General features: G+C 30.1%; 6 protein-coding genes across 6 annotated transcripts; 5 read left to right on the top strand and 1 right to left on the bottom strand.

The window, feature by feature from the left end:
* Positions 1–443: 443 nt before the first annotated feature.
* BX663DRAFT_489469 (uncharacterized protein) lies at positions 444–5440 on the top strand (the record flags this gene model as incomplete). The annotated part of the gene is made up of 7 exons (XM_051524898.1): positions 444–470; positions 820–1787; positions 2001–2041; positions 2126–3025; positions 3108–4685; positions 4864–5129; positions 5201–5440. 7 exons carry the CDS (start codon positions 444–446, stop codon positions 5438–5440), a joined length of 4020 nt encoding a protein of 1339 aa, XP_051379110.1.
* A 931-nt stretch (positions 5441–6371) lies between these two features.
* Positions 6372–9206, top strand: BX663DRAFT_538183 (Dynamin central region-domain-containing protein). Its single transcript, XM_051530675.1, has 10 exons — positions 6372–6848; positions 6919–6928; positions 6989–7058; positions 7126–7138; positions 7173–7332; positions 7368–7468; positions 7558–8046; positions 8131–8352; positions 8437–8770; positions 8843–9206. The coding sequence occupies exons 1-10, from the start codon at positions 6426–6428 to the stop codon at positions 9094–9096; spliced, it is 2076 nt and encodes a 691-aa protein (XP_051379109.1). The 5' UTR covers positions 6372–6425; the 3' UTR covers positions 9097–9206.
* Positions 9207–9313: 107 nt separating this feature from the next.
* On the top strand, positions 9314–10529 carry BX663DRAFT_522366 (porphobilinogen deaminase). Its single transcript, XM_051529376.1, has 3 exons — positions 9314–9447; positions 9483–9802; positions 9876–10529. The coding sequence occupies exons 1-3, from the start codon at positions 9336–9338 to the stop codon at positions 10401–10403; spliced, it is 960 nt and encodes a 319-aa protein (XP_051379108.1). The 5' UTR covers positions 9314–9335; the 3' UTR covers positions 10404–10529.
* A 247-nt stretch (positions 10530–10776) lies between these two features.
* Positions 10777–13121, top strand: BX663DRAFT_522365 (Alpha/Beta hydrolase protein; the record flags this gene model as incomplete). The annotated part of the gene is made up of 11 exons (XM_051529375.1): positions 10777–10783; positions 10866–10932; positions 10999–11072; positions 11146–11229; positions 11302–11324; positions 11401–12041; positions 12157–12332; positions 12521–12628; positions 12696–12822; positions 12918–13029; positions 13053–13121. 11 exons carry the CDS (start codon positions 10777–10779, stop codon positions 13080–13082), a joined length of 1449 nt encoding a protein of 482 aa, XP_051379107.1. The 3' UTR covers positions 13083–13121.
* A 921-nt stretch (positions 13122–14042) lies between these two features.
* On the bottom strand, positions 14043–15633 carry BX663DRAFT_220809 (uncharacterized protein; the record flags this gene model as incomplete). The annotated part of the gene is made up of 5 exons (XM_051521787.1): positions 14043–14543; positions 14618–14874; positions 14965–15055; positions 15109–15430; positions 15502–15633. Coding segments are annotated over 5 exons (1277 nt in total), but the record flags the coding sequence as incomplete, so codon positions are not given.
* A 1371-nt stretch (positions 15634–17004) lies between these two features.
* BX663DRAFT_522359 (uncharacterized protein) lies at positions 17005–18084 on the top strand (the record flags this gene model as incomplete). The annotated part of the gene is made up of 5 exons (XM_051529374.1): positions 17005–17114; positions 17262–17348; positions 17392–17441; positions 17508–17563; positions 17645–18084. Coding segments are annotated over 4 exons (402 nt in total), but the record flags the coding sequence as incomplete, so codon positions are not given.
* Positions 18085–18299: the final 215 nt, after the last annotated feature.

Raw genomic sequence — 18299 nt, 5'->3', positions numbered from 1 at the left:
TTTGTAGGAAAGAGTCTATTATTATACCACTTATTCTTTTATAAGGCATAGTATTTTCATTTATTTAGTTTGATAGCTTTTCTACAATTTTAAGAATATAATACACAAGAAAAGAAGAGGCATATAATATACAAAATTTTGATAGATACTGTAGTTATTTTTCTCCTAGCTCAGATTTCCCTTTACTGGGAACGTCAAAAACAGATCTCTTACTATTTTTTGCTCATTTCTTATTACTTTATATAATAAATAGAAATAGGAACGTTTTATTGATTACTTTTGCTTACCTGATTTATTGCCTTTTTTTATATGTAAAATATGCATATTTAGAAACAATATGAGAATAGAAAGTAGGTATACGATATGACATGTCGGAAGCTTTATACATATATAAATCTGATGATGACTAAATATATATTATATAAAATGTCAGGACTGTATTCATGCGTATAAGTGAAGCTTTATTTCATGTATGTAGCAATATATACAATAAAGAGTTTTAGTATGAGGCTTATAACATTTATATATATTGTAACTTGTTAAAGAATTCAAGTTCTATTATAGACATATGTGCTTGTAATTAACAGCTTAAAGATTAGTTATTTAATAGATTTATTTCACAAACTCGTACATAGAGGCATATATTGAATAAGATTTGAATTTGACATAAAGTCTTTACATTAAAGGAACTTTATTTTTTTTTTTTTTTTTTTTTTTTTTTTTTTTTTTTTTTTTTTTTTTATTTCACGCTTACTTGTTGAAAAAAAAAAAAAAGATTTTTTTTTTTATATTAATATACACATATTTTTTATTTTTTAGGACTTTAATCCATTTGGAGACATGACATCAGAAAAGGATACCACTGTAAGCCATATTCGGCATAACTATTTTTCTCCTTCAACGTTGGAAAAAAGTAAATTGGCAACTAGTAGAAATGATAAGAATATAGATCGTGATGATCAACACAATGTCATTCAGCTTTCAAAGAATAATAATAAGGATAAAAGAAAGAACTATAACTTATTACCGACTATAACAAATATGACTCCTATCGAAAGAGAGCAAAATTCTAAAGGATTATTAAGCACTTCTCAAATTAGAGTTCCAAATAAAGAAAATAAGTCTGCATCTAATGATGAGGAGGAGGAGGATCTAATTGTCGATTCTGTAGATTACTTTGCAGAATCCAATCCAATTATTAACAATAATGGCAATAATAATAATTACAAAGAAGGTACGGATAGTACAAATGCATTGGTTATTATCGATAATGATATAAATCAATCTATCGCTGATAATAATCATTCATTTTCGTTGACACTTTTTGATAAACGGCAACAGCGATTATCATCTAATCTAGATTTATCCTCTCAAATAGTCGATTATCAAAATGATTTGGACTCTAGTAATTTTTATAAAAAAGAAAGAACAGCTTCATCTAAAGTTAGTGACTCCAGGAAGAGGTTATATAACGAAATAAGTCAAACTGGAGATCATTTATTTGTTTCAGAGAGCACAGTCAAAAGAAAAACTAATAAGGATAAACAGCAGCAACAACAAATAGTAGAGAGTGTATCATCTTCTACAGATGCATCAAATCATGAATTAATAAAGATTACCTCAGATATATTAAAGAATACTGTAGAAGTTGATAATAATAAATGGAAGTTGGAAGAATCAAGTTTAGTTGCAGACCATATTATTGAACCTGGCATTGATTTAATAACGGATGAGAAATCAATATTTGACGAAGTTTTGGGACAAGAATCTTCATTAAGAATATGGTGGTATGATGCCTATGAAAAAGACAATCAAAGCCTGCTTTATTTGTTTGGAAAGGTAGCCACTGAAAAAAAAAAAAAAAAAAAAAAAGAAAAGAAAGAAAAGAAAGTATTCAAATAGCTTTACTCATTTTTTTTTTTTTGTATAAACAATTGAAGGCTTTTGTTCCGTCTAGAAATAAATATGAAAGTTGTTGTGTTTCAATTCAAAATGTAAAGCAAGAGCTCTATTTCTTGCCTCGTCCTTTTATCTAATATGGGTAAAGAGAAATAAAACAAAGCCAAAAAAAAAAAAAAAATTCATTGAATATACATACATGTACTAATTATTTACTACTACATAGCATATGGTATTTCAAAAAATATGCCTGTAACTTTAGATGATGTTTGCATAGAAATAAAACAAATATTAACTAAAGAATTAAATATCAGTGACAGTAATGATTATCATATAGAAATATGTCGACGTAAATATGCAGGATATTTATCAGATATTCCTGAGGGAGAAACTAGTTTTATCAAGTTGACTATAAACTATAATCAAGATCGTGGATACTTTCAGAGATTGACATATGGTAAAACCTTTAGTCGTATTTTTGGTGCTGATGTTGATCTCATGCAGCTTTTCATTTTAAGATATAAAATTATGGGCCCTTGCTGGCTTGAATTTAAGAATGTTACTTTAAATCAAAAACCGAATTCTTGGTGCCGTATCAATGTGATAACAAATGATTCTATACAAAAGGACTCTTGTATCGTCATAGTCGATCAAAATATCACTCCACCTCCATTAACCATGATATTCCTTCAATTGCATACAAAGATGAATTTTATTACAAACAAATATGAAGTGGTCGCCATTAGTATGCTTACAAAAGAAAACATGGATATTGACAATAAAAAGGCCATGACTCAAGCAGCAAAGACAGGAAGTCGTATGACATTTATCAAAAAACCTTATTTCGCTAATCATGATGATTATACTGTGTTAAACCAAGCTTTAATGAAAGAAAGAAATGTAAAGAATCATGTAGTGTTAATTCAGAATACGGAAAGGGATATGATTGAAGTGTTGTTATCAATGATAGATGCGATTGATCCTGATATTATAGTAGGTCATGATTTTACTCACTTTATGCTAGATATCCTCTTGCAGCGTATGAAAAGCCTAAAGATTCAAAACTGGCATAGATTAGGTAGAATTAAATTTAGTAAATTCCCAAAACTCCAGACTAGTCCAGGAGGTACGGAGTTATCTACATATAAAGAAGCATTAGTTATGTCAGGAAGATTAGTTTGCGATATTCTTGCCTCTTCGCAAATTAGTGAAAAGCAGATCATATGATTTGACTGAACTAGCTCGTGCACTGTTAGATTTGCCTCGTAGTGATAGTTGTACCAGAATGATACGTACCGTTGATGACGTTTTGGAAGTTGTTCATCATTGCTCCTATGATGCTTATTTATCATTTGCATTAATGGTTAAACTTCAGATATTACCATTAACAAAGTGTTTAACAAATTTATCCGGCAATCTTTGGTCGCATACAATGTATGGTGCTCGATTAGAGAGAGTGGAATATTTACTTTTTCATACATTCTATGAACGAGGCTATATTTGCCCGAATAAAGTTGAATACAACGATGGGCATGCATCATATAATTTGAATGACAGCTGGGATATCTTTAATAATGATCGTGAATCTGCTGAAAACTTGTTATCTTATGAAGGTGGCCTAGTTCTAGATCCTGTAGTTGGCCTGTATGACGATTATGTATTATTATTAGATTTTAATAGTTTATATCCATCTATTATTCAAGAATATAATGTTTGTTTTACTACTATTTTACGTCAGCAAGTACACCAAAATGAACAAGATATTTCATCAGATCTCTCAATGCCTCCTGGTATTTTACCTGAATTAGTGAAGAGAGTCGTTAAAGAAAGGAAAAGTATCAAGTCTAGAATGAAAATGACGGGTATCTCTGAAGAACTCAAGTCTCAATTGAATATTCAGCAAATGGCATACAAATTGACAGCCAATAGTATGTATGGTTGTTTAGGATCTACCTATTCCCGTTTTTATGCCAAGCCCTTAGCAGCATTTATTACTCGAATGGGTCGCACCATTTTAAGATCTACAGTTGATCTTGCACGTGAATTAGGCTTGGATGTCATCTATGGAGATACAGATTCGGTTATGATAAATACAAAGACACATAATATAAGCAAAGCGAAACAACTTGGACATTTGCTTAAAGAACATGTGAATCGTCGCTACAGATCATTAGAATTAGAAATGGATGGCGTATTTCGACGAACGCTTCTGTTGAGAAAGAAAAAATATGCTGCTTTATCGATTATGTATAGCAAAAATGATGTTTTACAGGCAAAAATTGAAGTAAAAGGTCTTGAAATGGTTCGACGTGATTGGTGTCAATTATCACATCGTGTATCTAGCCAAATATTGATGTATATCCTTACCTTTGGTTTAAACACAACTACTGGGAGACATGAATTCCCCTCAATTGCGCAAGCTATTTATAACAAGTTGACAGAGGTTGCGTCTACCATCAAACAAGTCCATTTAAATGATTTAATTATTCTACAGCAATTGACAAAGAACTTGAAAGAATATGAAAATAATTTAATGCATGTTATGGTTGCTAAGGATATGCAAAAGAGTTGGATAAATGTTAAAAGGGGCGATGTGATCCCCTATGTGGTTTGTAAAGATGATAAATGTAGCTTACCGTGTATACCCTCGCATATACATAAAACAAAAGCAGAGATTGATTATGTCTGGTATCTCTGTAAACAGATATTACCTCCTGTGCTAAAAATATGTGGCCCAATTGAAAGTATTGAAGAAGAAGAATTAAAATCATGTTTAGGTATTGATCGTAAGATGTTTAAAAGATCAAATAGAAAAAGTAAAGCAAATGAAGACAGTGATGAAGAAAATCCAGAATTTGTTATTGAAGAATGGGATAACAATAATAATACAATCTACTTTAATATCAGCAGAAGATAATATAGAATGCGTTTTAGACATATATTGCTCACATTGTAGTCATAAAGGCCAATATAATGAATTTCTTTGCATCTTAAATGAAAAGAACTCTGCATATTATGGTTTTCAATGTATACAATGCAGTCATGTATTAACAGCTAATAATATCATTAATCAACTCATACTTGCTATTCGATCTCATATCAACAGGTATTATTCTTCACCTCTTCTATGTTCTGAGCAACTTTGTAGTAGATTATATCCTCCAGGTCAATCATTAAGTGTTGATGTAAAGTGCCCATTTATCGGCTGTGGTGGACGCCTTGTTCGTGAGGTACAATGTTTAAAAATAAAAAAAAAAAAGGAAAATAATATGCTTACTTTATATTATTATATCTTTTTTAGTTTAATGAATCGAAATTATATAGAAATATCTGTTACTTCTCAGACCTATTTGATTTTCAAAAAGTGAAAGAGGAATATCAAAGGAAGCATATTAATAGGATCCATTCAAATGAGCCTCATTATATACCTCTAGAAGATATAGAAATGCATCCAATGTATATTAACATCAAGAAGGAAGTCGACCAATATATATCAATGTCTGCATACAATTATACGAATTTAAAAGATTTTTCATTTTAATACTGTTTAGTATCTTTATTTATTTATTTATTTATCTATTTTCAAGTAAAAAATTAAACTGAAAAAGGTTTGTGTATAATACGGAATATTTTGAGTCATAAATTTTATTTATATTAGCAATTACATAATACCAGCAGCACAATAACAAATCAATTTGATTTCTCCAAGTCTATTAAAAGAATAAGTTTTATGAGTCATCATTTATTTTAAAATTGTTATATCTATATTCTTTACGTTGTCTTCAAAGTCAAAAGTGCATATTATTAATAATTATATTAAATGATTCTTAGTAAGAGTTTGCTTGCATATAACATGTATATTTTTAATTTAATCTTTTTTCTTAAAAAAAATATATATATTCATATTATACTCGAATTATATACAAATATATTACCCTGTGAAACTAAATTTACACCTTTTGACACTACACATAGAGATTTCATTTAATTCTTGTACCAAGAAGTGCAAATTAGCAAGTGGAAAGGTGTACCTCAAAGTTATTTAATTAGATTATAAAAATAAACAGTACAGGTTTGATCTACCCCCTAATATCTTTAATACTACGCATGTATGAATAGTCATATTAATGTGAATTAATTTAAAGTAGAGACATATAACATTCACTTTGATAATATATATATATTTATTTTATGCAAAAATGGTAATTATTCACACTTTTCATTTGTAAATAAAATATATTACACTTGAGCGTGAAATGATTGTTAATATTATATGTATATAGTCTTTAAATGGAATATGTAATAGGACCCTTATTTAGTATCCACTGAATTAAAAAAAAATTAAGGTTGCCATGGTTCGTTTCCATGATGACAACAATAGCCGTTATTGATATATTTTTCTTTTTTTTTTTTTTCGGACCCCCGCTTTTTAATTTAATAATTTATTATAAAACTATATTTTTTTTTTTTTTCATTCTCCTTTTTATTTGTCCGTTTTTAATAGTTTAATAGATTATATTTTACAAATGGACAACTTGATCGAGTTAACCAACAAACTCCAAACTGTAGTTTCCTCGATTGGTGCCGATAACACTTTAGATTTACCTTTGATTGCAGTTGTAGGTTCACAATCATCTGGTAAATCATCTGTATTAGAGACATTAGTTCAACGTGATTTCCTGCCTCGTGGAAGTGGTATAGTCACTCGTCGACCACTTGTTTTACAACTTGTTACTTTACCATCATCACAACAACAAGAGTATGGGGAGTTTTTGCATGTCAAAGAAAAAAAGTTTTTTGATTTTGATGAAATTCGTCAAGAAATTGAACGCGAAACCAATCGTTTAGCTGGAAGTAATAAAGGGATATCACGCATGCCTATTCATTTGCGCATTTATTCTCCTAAAGTACTTAATTTGACTTTGGTCGATCTTCCTGGTTTAACCAAGGTAATGTATAAAGTTTGAAAGAGAGAGGAAAAAAAAAAAGTGAAACTAACCTTGAGTAATTTGTATTTAGATCCCCATAGGTAAATAAATAAAACTTTCAAACATTATAAAATTTAATATAAATGTTATATTTATTGTAGGTGATCAACCCAATGATATTGAAAAACAAATTCGTAGTCTAGTCATGGACTTTATTTCAAATCCGAATAGGTAACATTAAAACCATTCACTTGAAAAAAATAAATAAATAAATAAACTAATGTGAATGTCTTTATAGTATTATTTTGGCAGTAACACCTGCTAATTCCGATTTGGTTAATTCAGATTAGTTTGAAAATAGCAAGACAAGTAGATCCTGAAGGCAAAAGAACAATTGGTGTATTGACAAAACTTGATTTAATGGATGCAGGCACAAATGCTTTAGATATTTTGTCAGGCCGATCTTATCCCTTAAAATTAGGATTTATAGGCGTAGTAAATCGAAGTCAACAAGATATTTTAACGAACAAGCCTATTCAGTTGCACTTGAGGCTGAAAATCAATTCTTCCAACAACACCCTGCATATCGAAGTGTAGCTTCACGTTGTGGTACTCAGTATCTTAGTAAACAATTAAATACGGTATTTTATTTATTTATTTATTTTTTTCCATCTATTCAACAAGATTCAAATATAAATTTTGTTTAATTTTTTTTTTAAAAAAAAAATAGATTTTACTTTCACATATTAAAGAGAAATTACCTGAACTAAGAACGAAACTAGGTACTTTGATCAGTCAAACACAATTAGAACTAAATCAATATGGAGAGCCATCACGAACGACAGAACCATTTCATCGAGGCTCACTTATTCTTCGACTCTTAACCAAATTTTCTAATGATTTTATCGCTGCCATTGATGGTACATCTTCAGAAATGTCCACTAAAGAATTGTGTGGTGGCGCACGTATTTATTATATCTTTAATAATGTCTTTGGACAGGCATTAGATGCGATACCCGCTTGTTCAAACTTAACCAATCATGATATTCGTACTGCTATTCGTAACTCAACAGGTCCTCGTCCTTCATTATTTGTACCTGAATTGGCTTTTGATCTGTTGGTTAGGCCTCAAATTAAATTATTGGAAACACCTAGTTTGAGATGTGTAGAATTAGTTTATGAAGAACTTATGAAAGTGTGTCATAATTCAGATACAAAGGTAAAAATTGAAATAATATATATTATTTTCAATTGACATAAAATTAACCAGCTATTTTTATTCTATTTTATTTTATTTTTTCAGGAACTATTGAGATACCCACGACTTCATCAAAGACTAATTGAAGTTGTTTCAGAATTATTAAGAGAAAGACTTGGACCCACATCGAGTTATATTGAAAGTTTAATTGCAATTGAAAGGGCTTATATTAATACAAATCATCCTGATTTTTTGGGAGCTGCTGGAGCTATGGCTAATTTAGAATCAGAATCAAAAAAGAAAAAAAAGATAGAATCGAAAAGAAAGGTAGTTGAATATAGTAATAGTAATAGTAATAGTAGTAGAAGTAGTAATAGGTATATACATATACATATATATTATTGTTATTAGAATCACTTATCAATGGATACTAAATCAGCAACGGTATTACATAATAATATGAATCATGATAATTTGTCAGTTGCAGATAGTGAGACTGATTCAGTAAGTAATAACAATAAGGAATCATTTTTAAATTATTTCTTTGGTGGAGCTAGTAAAAATGAGAGACCAGCGTTAGGATCACAAGAGATGATGGCTAAAGCACAATATGCTCCACCGCCTATGACTGTTAATACCTTGATGGAAAGTGAAATAATGAAGAAATTAGAACAGACATCCTTAAATGAGGCTCCTTCCCCTAATTCGGTTACAGATAGGGAAGAGTTAGAGATCCATTTAATTCGTATGTATTACAAGTGAGAGAAGGGAAGAGAGACAAAAACGTTGAAATTAACTCTATACTTTGTCTATTCAGGAACGCTGATTACAAGTTATTTTAATATTGTAAGAAAGAATATTCAAGATTTAGTACCAAAGGCAGTTATGCATTTACTTGTGAATTATTCAAGAGAGACAGTACAAAATAGACTTGTAGCAGCACTTTATAAAGAAGAGAACTTTGATGAATTACTACAAGAAGATGATGCAATTGCAACTGAAAGGGAAAAATGTAAAACAATGTTAAATGTCTATAAGCAGGCATTTGAAATAATTAAAAATTCCATGTAACAATTATAAACCAGAATGTTTTTTATTGTAAATGTTATGTTTATATTTAAAAGGGCCGCATGGAAAGTTTTAATTTATATAAAATGCTTCTGTACCTATGACAAAAAAAAAAAAAAAAAAAAAAAAAAAAAAAAAAAAAAAAAAATTGTCAAATAATTTTATTTGTGTAAATACTTATTGTTATATATTTCCTGTTATTTTTTTTTTTCCTTTTTTATTTTTACATTAAATTATAACAAATGGCTGAAACAATAAAAGAAAAAAAGACATATGTCATCGGTTCTCGTAAATCCCAATTAGCACTCGTACAAACCCATATTGTTCGTGATAAACTTCAAACATTATTCCCGAGTATAATTTCAGAATTGAGACAATGTCTACTACAGGGGATAAGATACTTAATCAAGCACTTAGCAAGATTGGTGAAAAGGCCCTTTTTACAAAGGAACTTGAAATTGCTCTTGAAAATAAAACTGTCGATTTTGTTGTTCATAGTCTTAAGGATTTACCAACAGTTTTACCTGAAGGTATGCATTTGGGGGCCATTATGGAACGTGAAAATCCAAATGATGCATTGGTGTTGAATGCTAAATATAAGGGCAAGACATTAAGTACTTTACCTCCCGGTTCTGTTATTGGTACAAGCTCACTTAGACGAGTAGCACAATTGAAAAGAAAGTATCCTCATTTAACATTTACAGATGTGGTAAGCTTTTATTATTTATTTATTTATTTATTTTATTTTATGAATTTATAAAATGCTTATTATTATTATTAAGAGAGGAAATTTAAATACACGATTAGCCAAACTGGATGATGAAAATGGTTCTTTCAGTGGTATTATTTTGGCTGTAGCAGGACTTGTACGTCTTGGACAAGGAGATCGTATATCTCAAGTATTGAGTGCCTCTGACTCTTTACATGCCGTCTCTCAAGGTGCTTTGGGTATTGAATGTCGTAAAGAAGATGATGAAATTCAAAAACTACTCGAGGCTTTAAACCATAATGATACACGTCTTACTTGTTTAGCAGAACGTGCATTGATGCGTACTTTAGAAGGTGGTTGTAGTGTACCTATTGGTGTTAATACTAAATTAGAAAACAATATACTTTGGTTACATGGTTTAGTAGCTAGTTTAGATGGCCAAGTTGTAGTTGAACATAAAGAAGAAATTAGTCTTGAAGGAGTAAATACGAGAGATGAAAGAGAAGTGTTGGCCGAGAAATTAGGACACCAAGTTGCTAATACATTATTGAAAAATGGAGCAGATAAAATTTTAGAAGAATTAGCTCATCGTCATCCTTAAATTAGATCTTATTGTAATTTTAAAATTAAAACTTACTGTTATTATTAATGAACAGGAATAACGCCCTATGATTGGATAGATTTTATTTTATTTTATTTTTTTTTTTTCACTTTTACAAGAAACTATTATAACCGTATATAAAAGATAAAGTACTAATCATTCTATTTCACATATTTGAAAGGTTCAGATAAATAGTAAAATAACAAAAGAGCGTTCTTTTTAAGCATATAAATAATACGTACGCTGAGATCTAATTTGATATTATTGGATGAGTAGCAGTGTTGTAGTAGCATTCGTGCTGCCGTATAAATGAATATAATAAGAACACTTTTTTTTTCACATGCAAAATAATTTCATGTATTCAGTACTTGAAATGCGGGGTAATAAAATAAAGGGAATATATTCCATTTCTTCTGTCCTTTTTTTTTTTTGTTATTTTGTTTCTTCTTTTATCAATGCTAGACCATTTAGTGGGAAAGCCCTCAAGTAATTTTAAACGTATACAAATCTTGTTGACATTTACATTTGGGTAATAGATAAGCATCGATAAATGCTTGGGAATAACTTGCTGATTTTATTTATTTTTTCTATGCAGTTGGTGTCTCGTTTTTTATGGTAAAACGAATAAGCTGCCTCTCTTTATTCAAAAACTAAATAAAAAGCAGGCAAGTTAAAACAGGGCATTAAAAAGTATGCATATATTAATAATACTTGTCTTCATTTATATTCTGGTAAATAATAGGAAAATCACCTTGGAGAGTAGCTTTAGCTTCATGGTTATTAGTTTATTTTTCACAAAATATTTTCTTACTTATTGGTCTGAATGGTAAAATACATTATTTATAATGACTAGTATAAATCTTTATTCATTCTTATTTTTTCTTTTCATATATAAAAGCGCCTGATCCACTTTCAAGATTAGTAAGTTATATATTTATTTATTTATTTATTTAATTCTTATTTTCTCTTTCTCTTTCTCCTTTTTTTTTTATTGTAGTACAAGCGCAGCTTTTATCGTGCTACTTGGATCTTGACAGCCCTTGATGCTGGATTTTTCACGGCAATGTCTTTTAAACCATTATGGGTACGTCATATCCTTTCTATTGTATTTAGTATTTACTACCTTATTTGCGCTGATGCAGCAGAAGAAAAAGTTCGTAAGACTCGCTCCACTATTTCCGTAGAACAAATGCGCATCTCTTGGGAAAAGGTGGCACATAATCCAATCCTTAACTTTATTTCAAGAATAACACGTCCCTCTTTGTCGGTGAAGGATATCATGACAGTGTCAAGGGTAATAGATCAACAAGGTCATCATTTACCTCCTATTGAGGTTCACCGCTATTATGCAGCTCCTAAGGAAACGTTAAAGGATCATGATACTATCTTGGTTCAGTTCCCAGGTGGTGGCTTTGTATCCATGCCACCACCATGTCATGAAGATGCGCTTTCTATATGGGCCAATCATACTGGATTACCTGTCTTTAGTGTGAATTATAAAAAGGCACCTGAATATCCTTATCCATGGCCCATTGATGAATGTTTTGATCTTTATGTAGCTATTGTTCAAAGTAAAGGGAAAGTGCTAGGCCTTTCTGGTAAAAATAATGTGCGTATTATTTTATTAGGGGATTCTGCGTAAAGTATATATATATATCTACTACTTATAACTTGAAATTTTATTGTATTTATATTTATATTTATACATATTATATATATATGTATATATGTATATATGTATATATGTATATAGAGGTGGAAATATTACAGCAGCTGTCACATTGAAAATTATCTCACATAATCAAACATCTCTTAGAAACACTATATCCATTAGTAGCACAATACCACGTTTACCTATTCCTTTGGGACTCATTCTTATCTATCCAGCACTAGACTTTGAAATGTCTTGTTGGATGTCTCCTCTTCATTGTCCCTTATTCGTGCTGAATCTAATACAAATCTTTTTAGATCTGGTCCTTACAATCCCTTTGGCAAACCAAGGATCATCTTAGTCATGTGAGTCCTCTTAGTGTCATTCCTGAGACAGATAAAGCTACACATTGGTGGGAATTAAAGAAAAACCTACTATCCATGATCGTGCGGTAAACGAAATCAAGTGAGCCATAAAGAGGCCTGGGCTTCCTCACGTCTTGCCATGACGAGTCGTATGAGTTTCTTTAATGATCGTATTATTACTCCAGACCTTATGCGTGCTATGGCTATCTGTAAGACATATATATATATATAAGCTGTAACATATTGAGTATTTATTTATTTATATACGTATATCAGTATACTTAGGACCTCATGCATCTCCTGATTTCGATAATGATTATTTGTTATCACCTATTAAGGCACCTGAAGAATTATTAGCTCAATTTCCAAAAACGTTTATGATGTGTGGTGAAAAGATCCTTTAGTCGATGATACTGTCATCTTTGCAGGACGTATTCGACAAGCTAAAACAAAATACATACGATGGATGATATGACGTTCGAGTTCAATTTTTGGAAGCATCAGTCATGCCTTCTTACAAATGATGGCCGTTTTACCAGAGGCACATGAGGCGGCAAGAATGATTGGAGATTGGGTAAAAGAACTTTATCAAGATGACATGCCCTTGGTAGTACAAGATTTGACAAACGAAAGGACATGCTTCATCGTAGAAAACGCAATTAGTTACAGGATTTTTTAAAAGAAGCAAAAAAAAAAAAAAAAAGAAAAAAAAACTCTTTTTTTATTATTATTATTATTATTCATTTATTATTATTTAATCTATCTCCATTTTCATGGATTTATTAGTATTTATGTCTTGTTCAGACAATCTTCTTTTCTGTTGATAATTAAATATGTATTATCGGTTAGTCTTATATAGAGTTTGATAAGAGTAGGTACATCTAAATGTGCCTGAATTTGTTGTGTTAATTGTTGAATTCAAATATACGAGAATTCCAATGTTGAGTAGGATTAGGCGAATATAACGAATTGTGGGTTTTGTAGGCTGATTAGATGGAATATCAATTGTAATAGGTACAATGATAAATGAAGACTGTTGATTATGTAACGGAGGTGATGTAATGAAATATGAAGTGAATTGGGTGCGTCAGCTGTATTGACTTCGATCTTTTGTTTGAGTATCATTGTTTTCTGTTTATTCATTAAGTCAAAAAAAAAAATAAATGGGGGGAGAGTTTAAGATGCTTACCTATAAAATGTCTTGTAATGATATACTTTGAATATTGTTTTCTTCTTTTACACAGCATGTGTTCTTATTAAAGATACTTTTAAACAAGGTATTAAATACTTGTTGTTGACGTAGACATTGAAGAATATTAAATATCTGTACAGGATGTTGAAATGGGATACGTGATACTAATTTTCCACTTGAAGGTAAAAATGACATCCATTTATATATCATTTTGTATGTCTTTTCTTTATCAACGAATGACTACCAAAATTAGTGAGCAAATCAAAATACATTCTTATCCATTTATACATTTTTTTAAAAAAAAAAGGTACCATTTTCCAACTATGATCTGTTAGTAGAGTCGTATTATTTTTGTCTTCTTCTTCATTCAAATCTGATATTAAAATCTCTTCTAACGATAATGTAGATGGAGATTTAGAAGCTGTATTTCTTGTTGCGTCCATATTCAATAGTCCAGTCATATTGAGTAGTTTTGACAAAGTTCATCAGATACGGGTAAAGGAGGGTCTAGGATCATTACAAATCGAATGGGTACAGGCTTTGCTTCAGGATGACTAGGTAAAGGTTTTAAATAATGTAGTTGAGGCATATAAATGGGTGCAGTTGTTTCTGTTACAATTGTGAATTGTTCATTATTGATAGATTCTTCTGTTTCTTCAAATCCAAGCAAGTAAGATGTTCTTGACTGAGTAGGTAAATAATACATGAGTTGGATAGAGTCTTCAAAGGTGATTAATACTCTAGACGCCAATGACAATAAAGGATGACTTTGAGATTTATCAAATAAAGATGTCTTCACTTCTTCCCAATCTATTGACTTTATTTGTTCTTTATTCATCCAATAAGCAATTGAAATCCCAGGATATCCCAAGTGAAAAGTAGGGATACCATGTCCTTCTAACAAAATAACAGATGCATCAGATTCCATTGATCTAAAGGAAAAAAAAAGTTAATGTTAAATAATATATACATATTATATTTTTTTCTTATCGTAGCCTATATTTACATTTCTTGTTGATATATAGTGACAAAGTCATTAAATAAATTCTTTGTGATCAAAAAGAAATCTGTTGGATTATATTTTACATTAAGTTGATCTAAAAGAGCTAAACTACCCAAATTACGTTTAAACAATTCGAATTGACGTTTTTGAAGGTTTTCTGCTAGCATAGCATCTACTCTATCGTCCTTATCATTTTGTAATCCTTCTGATACATAAGTCACTTTAGCTCTTAGGATTCGACCCATATTATCAATATCAATCTATAAAAAAAAAAAAGAGAGAGAGAGAGAGAGAGAGAGAGGGATGAGTAATCATCAAGTTGATTCAGAAACACATATAAATAAACGTACATCAACAACTATAACTGTTCCACCCAATGTGATTGTCGTAATAGGTACATCGGACTCAAATTTTTGTGTTGAATCGATAAAGGTGACTAAACTATACAAACAGATTAGCAGTTAATTTAAATAAAACGTAAACTAACTTTTTACCCCATCGATTGTGCAATTTTCTCTAATCGTTGGGTCTCAATCTTTAATTTTGATTCTTCCTTTTCTCTTATTGAATTATCAAAGTATTCCTTTGTTTGCTTCAAGGTTTCTTTAAAGCGTCGTACAGTACTTTCGAGCATGGCTTGTTCTTTGAGATGTGTAAAATGTTTGCGAAATGCAGGATCAGCACCTGCTCCCATCTTCATGACATCACCTAATACTTCTGTTTCAAATTGTGAGCATACATTACGAATAATGTTAATATGTTGAGCAAATTCTTCACGCGCTTTATCAAGATTAACTTTTCCTAATGCATGAAGCTCTGAAGATGTGTATATAAGTAAATTTTTTTAAAAAAAAAAGTAAATGTACACGTTCCGTATGTGTAAGTACCATTGGGCTTATTTCTTATCTCCTCAGAGGGCTTGTTTTGAAGACAGAACAATTGTTGCTTGAGGTTATGTAAGGAAGATTGAAGCCCAAACACAGCCGAACTAATTGAATTCTGTTGATGCTCTGTCATAATTTACCAAGAAAGGAGAAAAAAAAAAAAAAAAAAAAGGATAGAATAAGTCTAAATTTTTACTTTCGACATATTCGGATTTTTAAAAATATTTGCTTTAAAGAATAATGTAAGTGGTAAAATAAATATCTTCTAAGTTTATTCACTAATAGTATTCAAATATGAAATACCGAGAAAGTATTCCTTTTTTTTGGCTGTTATTGTTAAGGAAAGTCAAAAGGGGGTAATGTAGCTTAGAAATCAAACGCGTTTTATCTAGAAGTATATATCTTCATCTAAAAATTAGACAACGATCCTTGACTTTCTTCTGGAAAGATTTTATAAATGTTGATTTTTCGTAGAGAAAGTCTTTTTGTTACTTTTTAGGATCTATATCCCAAACAAACAAACATTTATAGCCATGACAAGAGATTAAAAGAGTCTTATTAACCAGTATCGAGATAGCTACTAGCGATTATTACTTTTTATCACCTAATAGAGCGAAAGTACGCTAAAAAAAAAAAAAAAAAAAAAAAAAAAAGCAACTAGTCTTTTATAGTTATCGCTACACTAAATCAAGATACAAAGTAATTTTTTTTTTGTATAGAGTGTCTCGTTTTAGATTAAAACACTGTAATGATAAACTTAGTAGAACATACAATCTGTAGCCAAAACATACTTACGGATAATTAAAAATTTATAGATGTTATGTTAAAAAGTTTCTTACCCTGTCACAGTTAAACCAATTAATTTTTAACAATGAAAAGGAGATTATTATGCCTTTATCAAACCATTCTTCTTTTTAATTGGCCACAATTATTATATGTCGCTCCAAACTATAATGAGCCCATTTTTTTTTTTTTTTTTTTTTTTTTTTTTTTTTTTTGTGTGTGGGTGTATGCTTTTTTTTTTTTTATTTTTATTTTATTTTTTTCTTTCATTTAATTCATTTATACATTTATTTTATACATGGCAAATCGTCATCGACAAACACGTAATGCTTCCAACGAGTCTATTTCTGCTTCTACTAATGTAGTAGGTACACACTATAAAGTTGGAAGAAAGATAGGTGAAGGGAGTTTTGGTATTATCATGAAGGTATATATAACGAAAGTTTAAACCAAAAAAAAAAAAAAAAAAAAAAAAAAAAAAAAAAAAAACTCAGTAGTTGAATTTATACATTTATACATTTATGGATATATAGGCCTTAATTTAACGAATAACAACAGGTAGCTATTAAGTTGAATCAAGAAAGTCAGATGCACCTCAACTTAGAGGAATAAAAACATATAAAATATTAGCAGATTCAAGTAAAAGAATTTTATTTTATTTCTTGCATTATATTCATTTGTAAACTTATAATGGTATTCCAAATGCTTATTATTTTGGACAAGGAAGGACTTTATAGTATTGTGATTGACATATTAGGACCTAGTTTAGAGGATTTATTTGATATGTCTCACGTAAATTAGTACAAACAGTAGCTATGTTAGCTAAACAAATGGTAAGTCATGATATAATAATAAAAAAATAAAGTAATTCATGACTCTAATAGATATCAGATAACTCGAGTACAATCTATTCATGAGCATAATTTGATTTATCGCGATATTAAACCAGATAATTTCTTAATTGGAAAACCAAATACAAGAATGCAAATACGATATATATGATGACTTTGGTATGGAATTATACTGATCCAAGACACAAAACAACATATTCATATCGTGAAGAAAGAGTCATCGGCACAGCGAGATATATGAGCATTAATACCCATTTAGGAAGAGCAATCAAGACGTGATGATTTAGAATCATTAGGTCATGTATTTATGTATTTCTAAGAGGTGCTTTACCATGGCAGGGCTTAAGGCAGCAACAAATAAGCAAAAAATTAAAGAATTGGTGAAAAGAAGCAAACAACACAAGTAAAAGATTTATGTGATGGATTTCCAGGTATAAGAGTATGAATAAAGTAGTCACAATGTATACTCATTATATATATTCTATTTTTTTTTTTTTTTTTTTATACAAAAGATGAATTTGGACTCTATTTACAATATACTAGGCATCTAAAATTTGAAGAAGATCCAAATTATGAATATTTAAAATGTTTATTTGATAAAGTATTAGAGTCATTAGGTGAAAAAGATGATGGTATTTATGACTGGATGTTATTAAATGATGGAAAAGGATGGGAGGTAATAAACGACAGTAAGAAAAAAAAAAGAAGAATATATAAATAACAAGCTTTATATGTATATAGTATTGTTCATCGTCAAGTCTTTATCGCTATAGACAGCAACAGCACCAGAGTAATAATGCTGCAGTTGCATTACATGACATCACTCATGTTCGACCAAAGCAACGTAGTTACAATATTAAAAGACAGCAACAGCAACAGCAACAGCAACAGCGACAGCAACAGCGACAGCAACATTATAAAGCAAGTCAGCCTATGTTAACAAATATGAATAACTATCATTCAATGGATACAACAACATTAAATAAACAACAACAAAGACAGCAACGACAACAGCAAATAGAAAATAATAGCGAACAAAAGGAAAGTCTTTTGTATAAATGCTTTAATAGTTTCTTCTGTCCATGTTTATAAAGAATATGCATCGTATACCTTTACTCTTTCTCTCTCTCTCTCTCTCTCTTTTATCCTGTTTGGTTCCTGAGCGTA

Source organism: Cokeromyces recurvatus (assembly GCF_025118155.1).
Source record: "Cokeromyces recurvatus strain NRRL 2243 chromosome Unknown BX663scaffold_33, whole genome shotgun sequence".
NCBI lineage: Eukaryota > Fungi > Mucoromycota > Mucoromycetes > Mucorales > Mucoraceae > Cokeromyces > Cokeromyces recurvatus.
The sequence above is the reverse complement of the archived record's forward strand: the minus strand, read 5'-3'. Positions and strand labels throughout refer to the sequence as shown.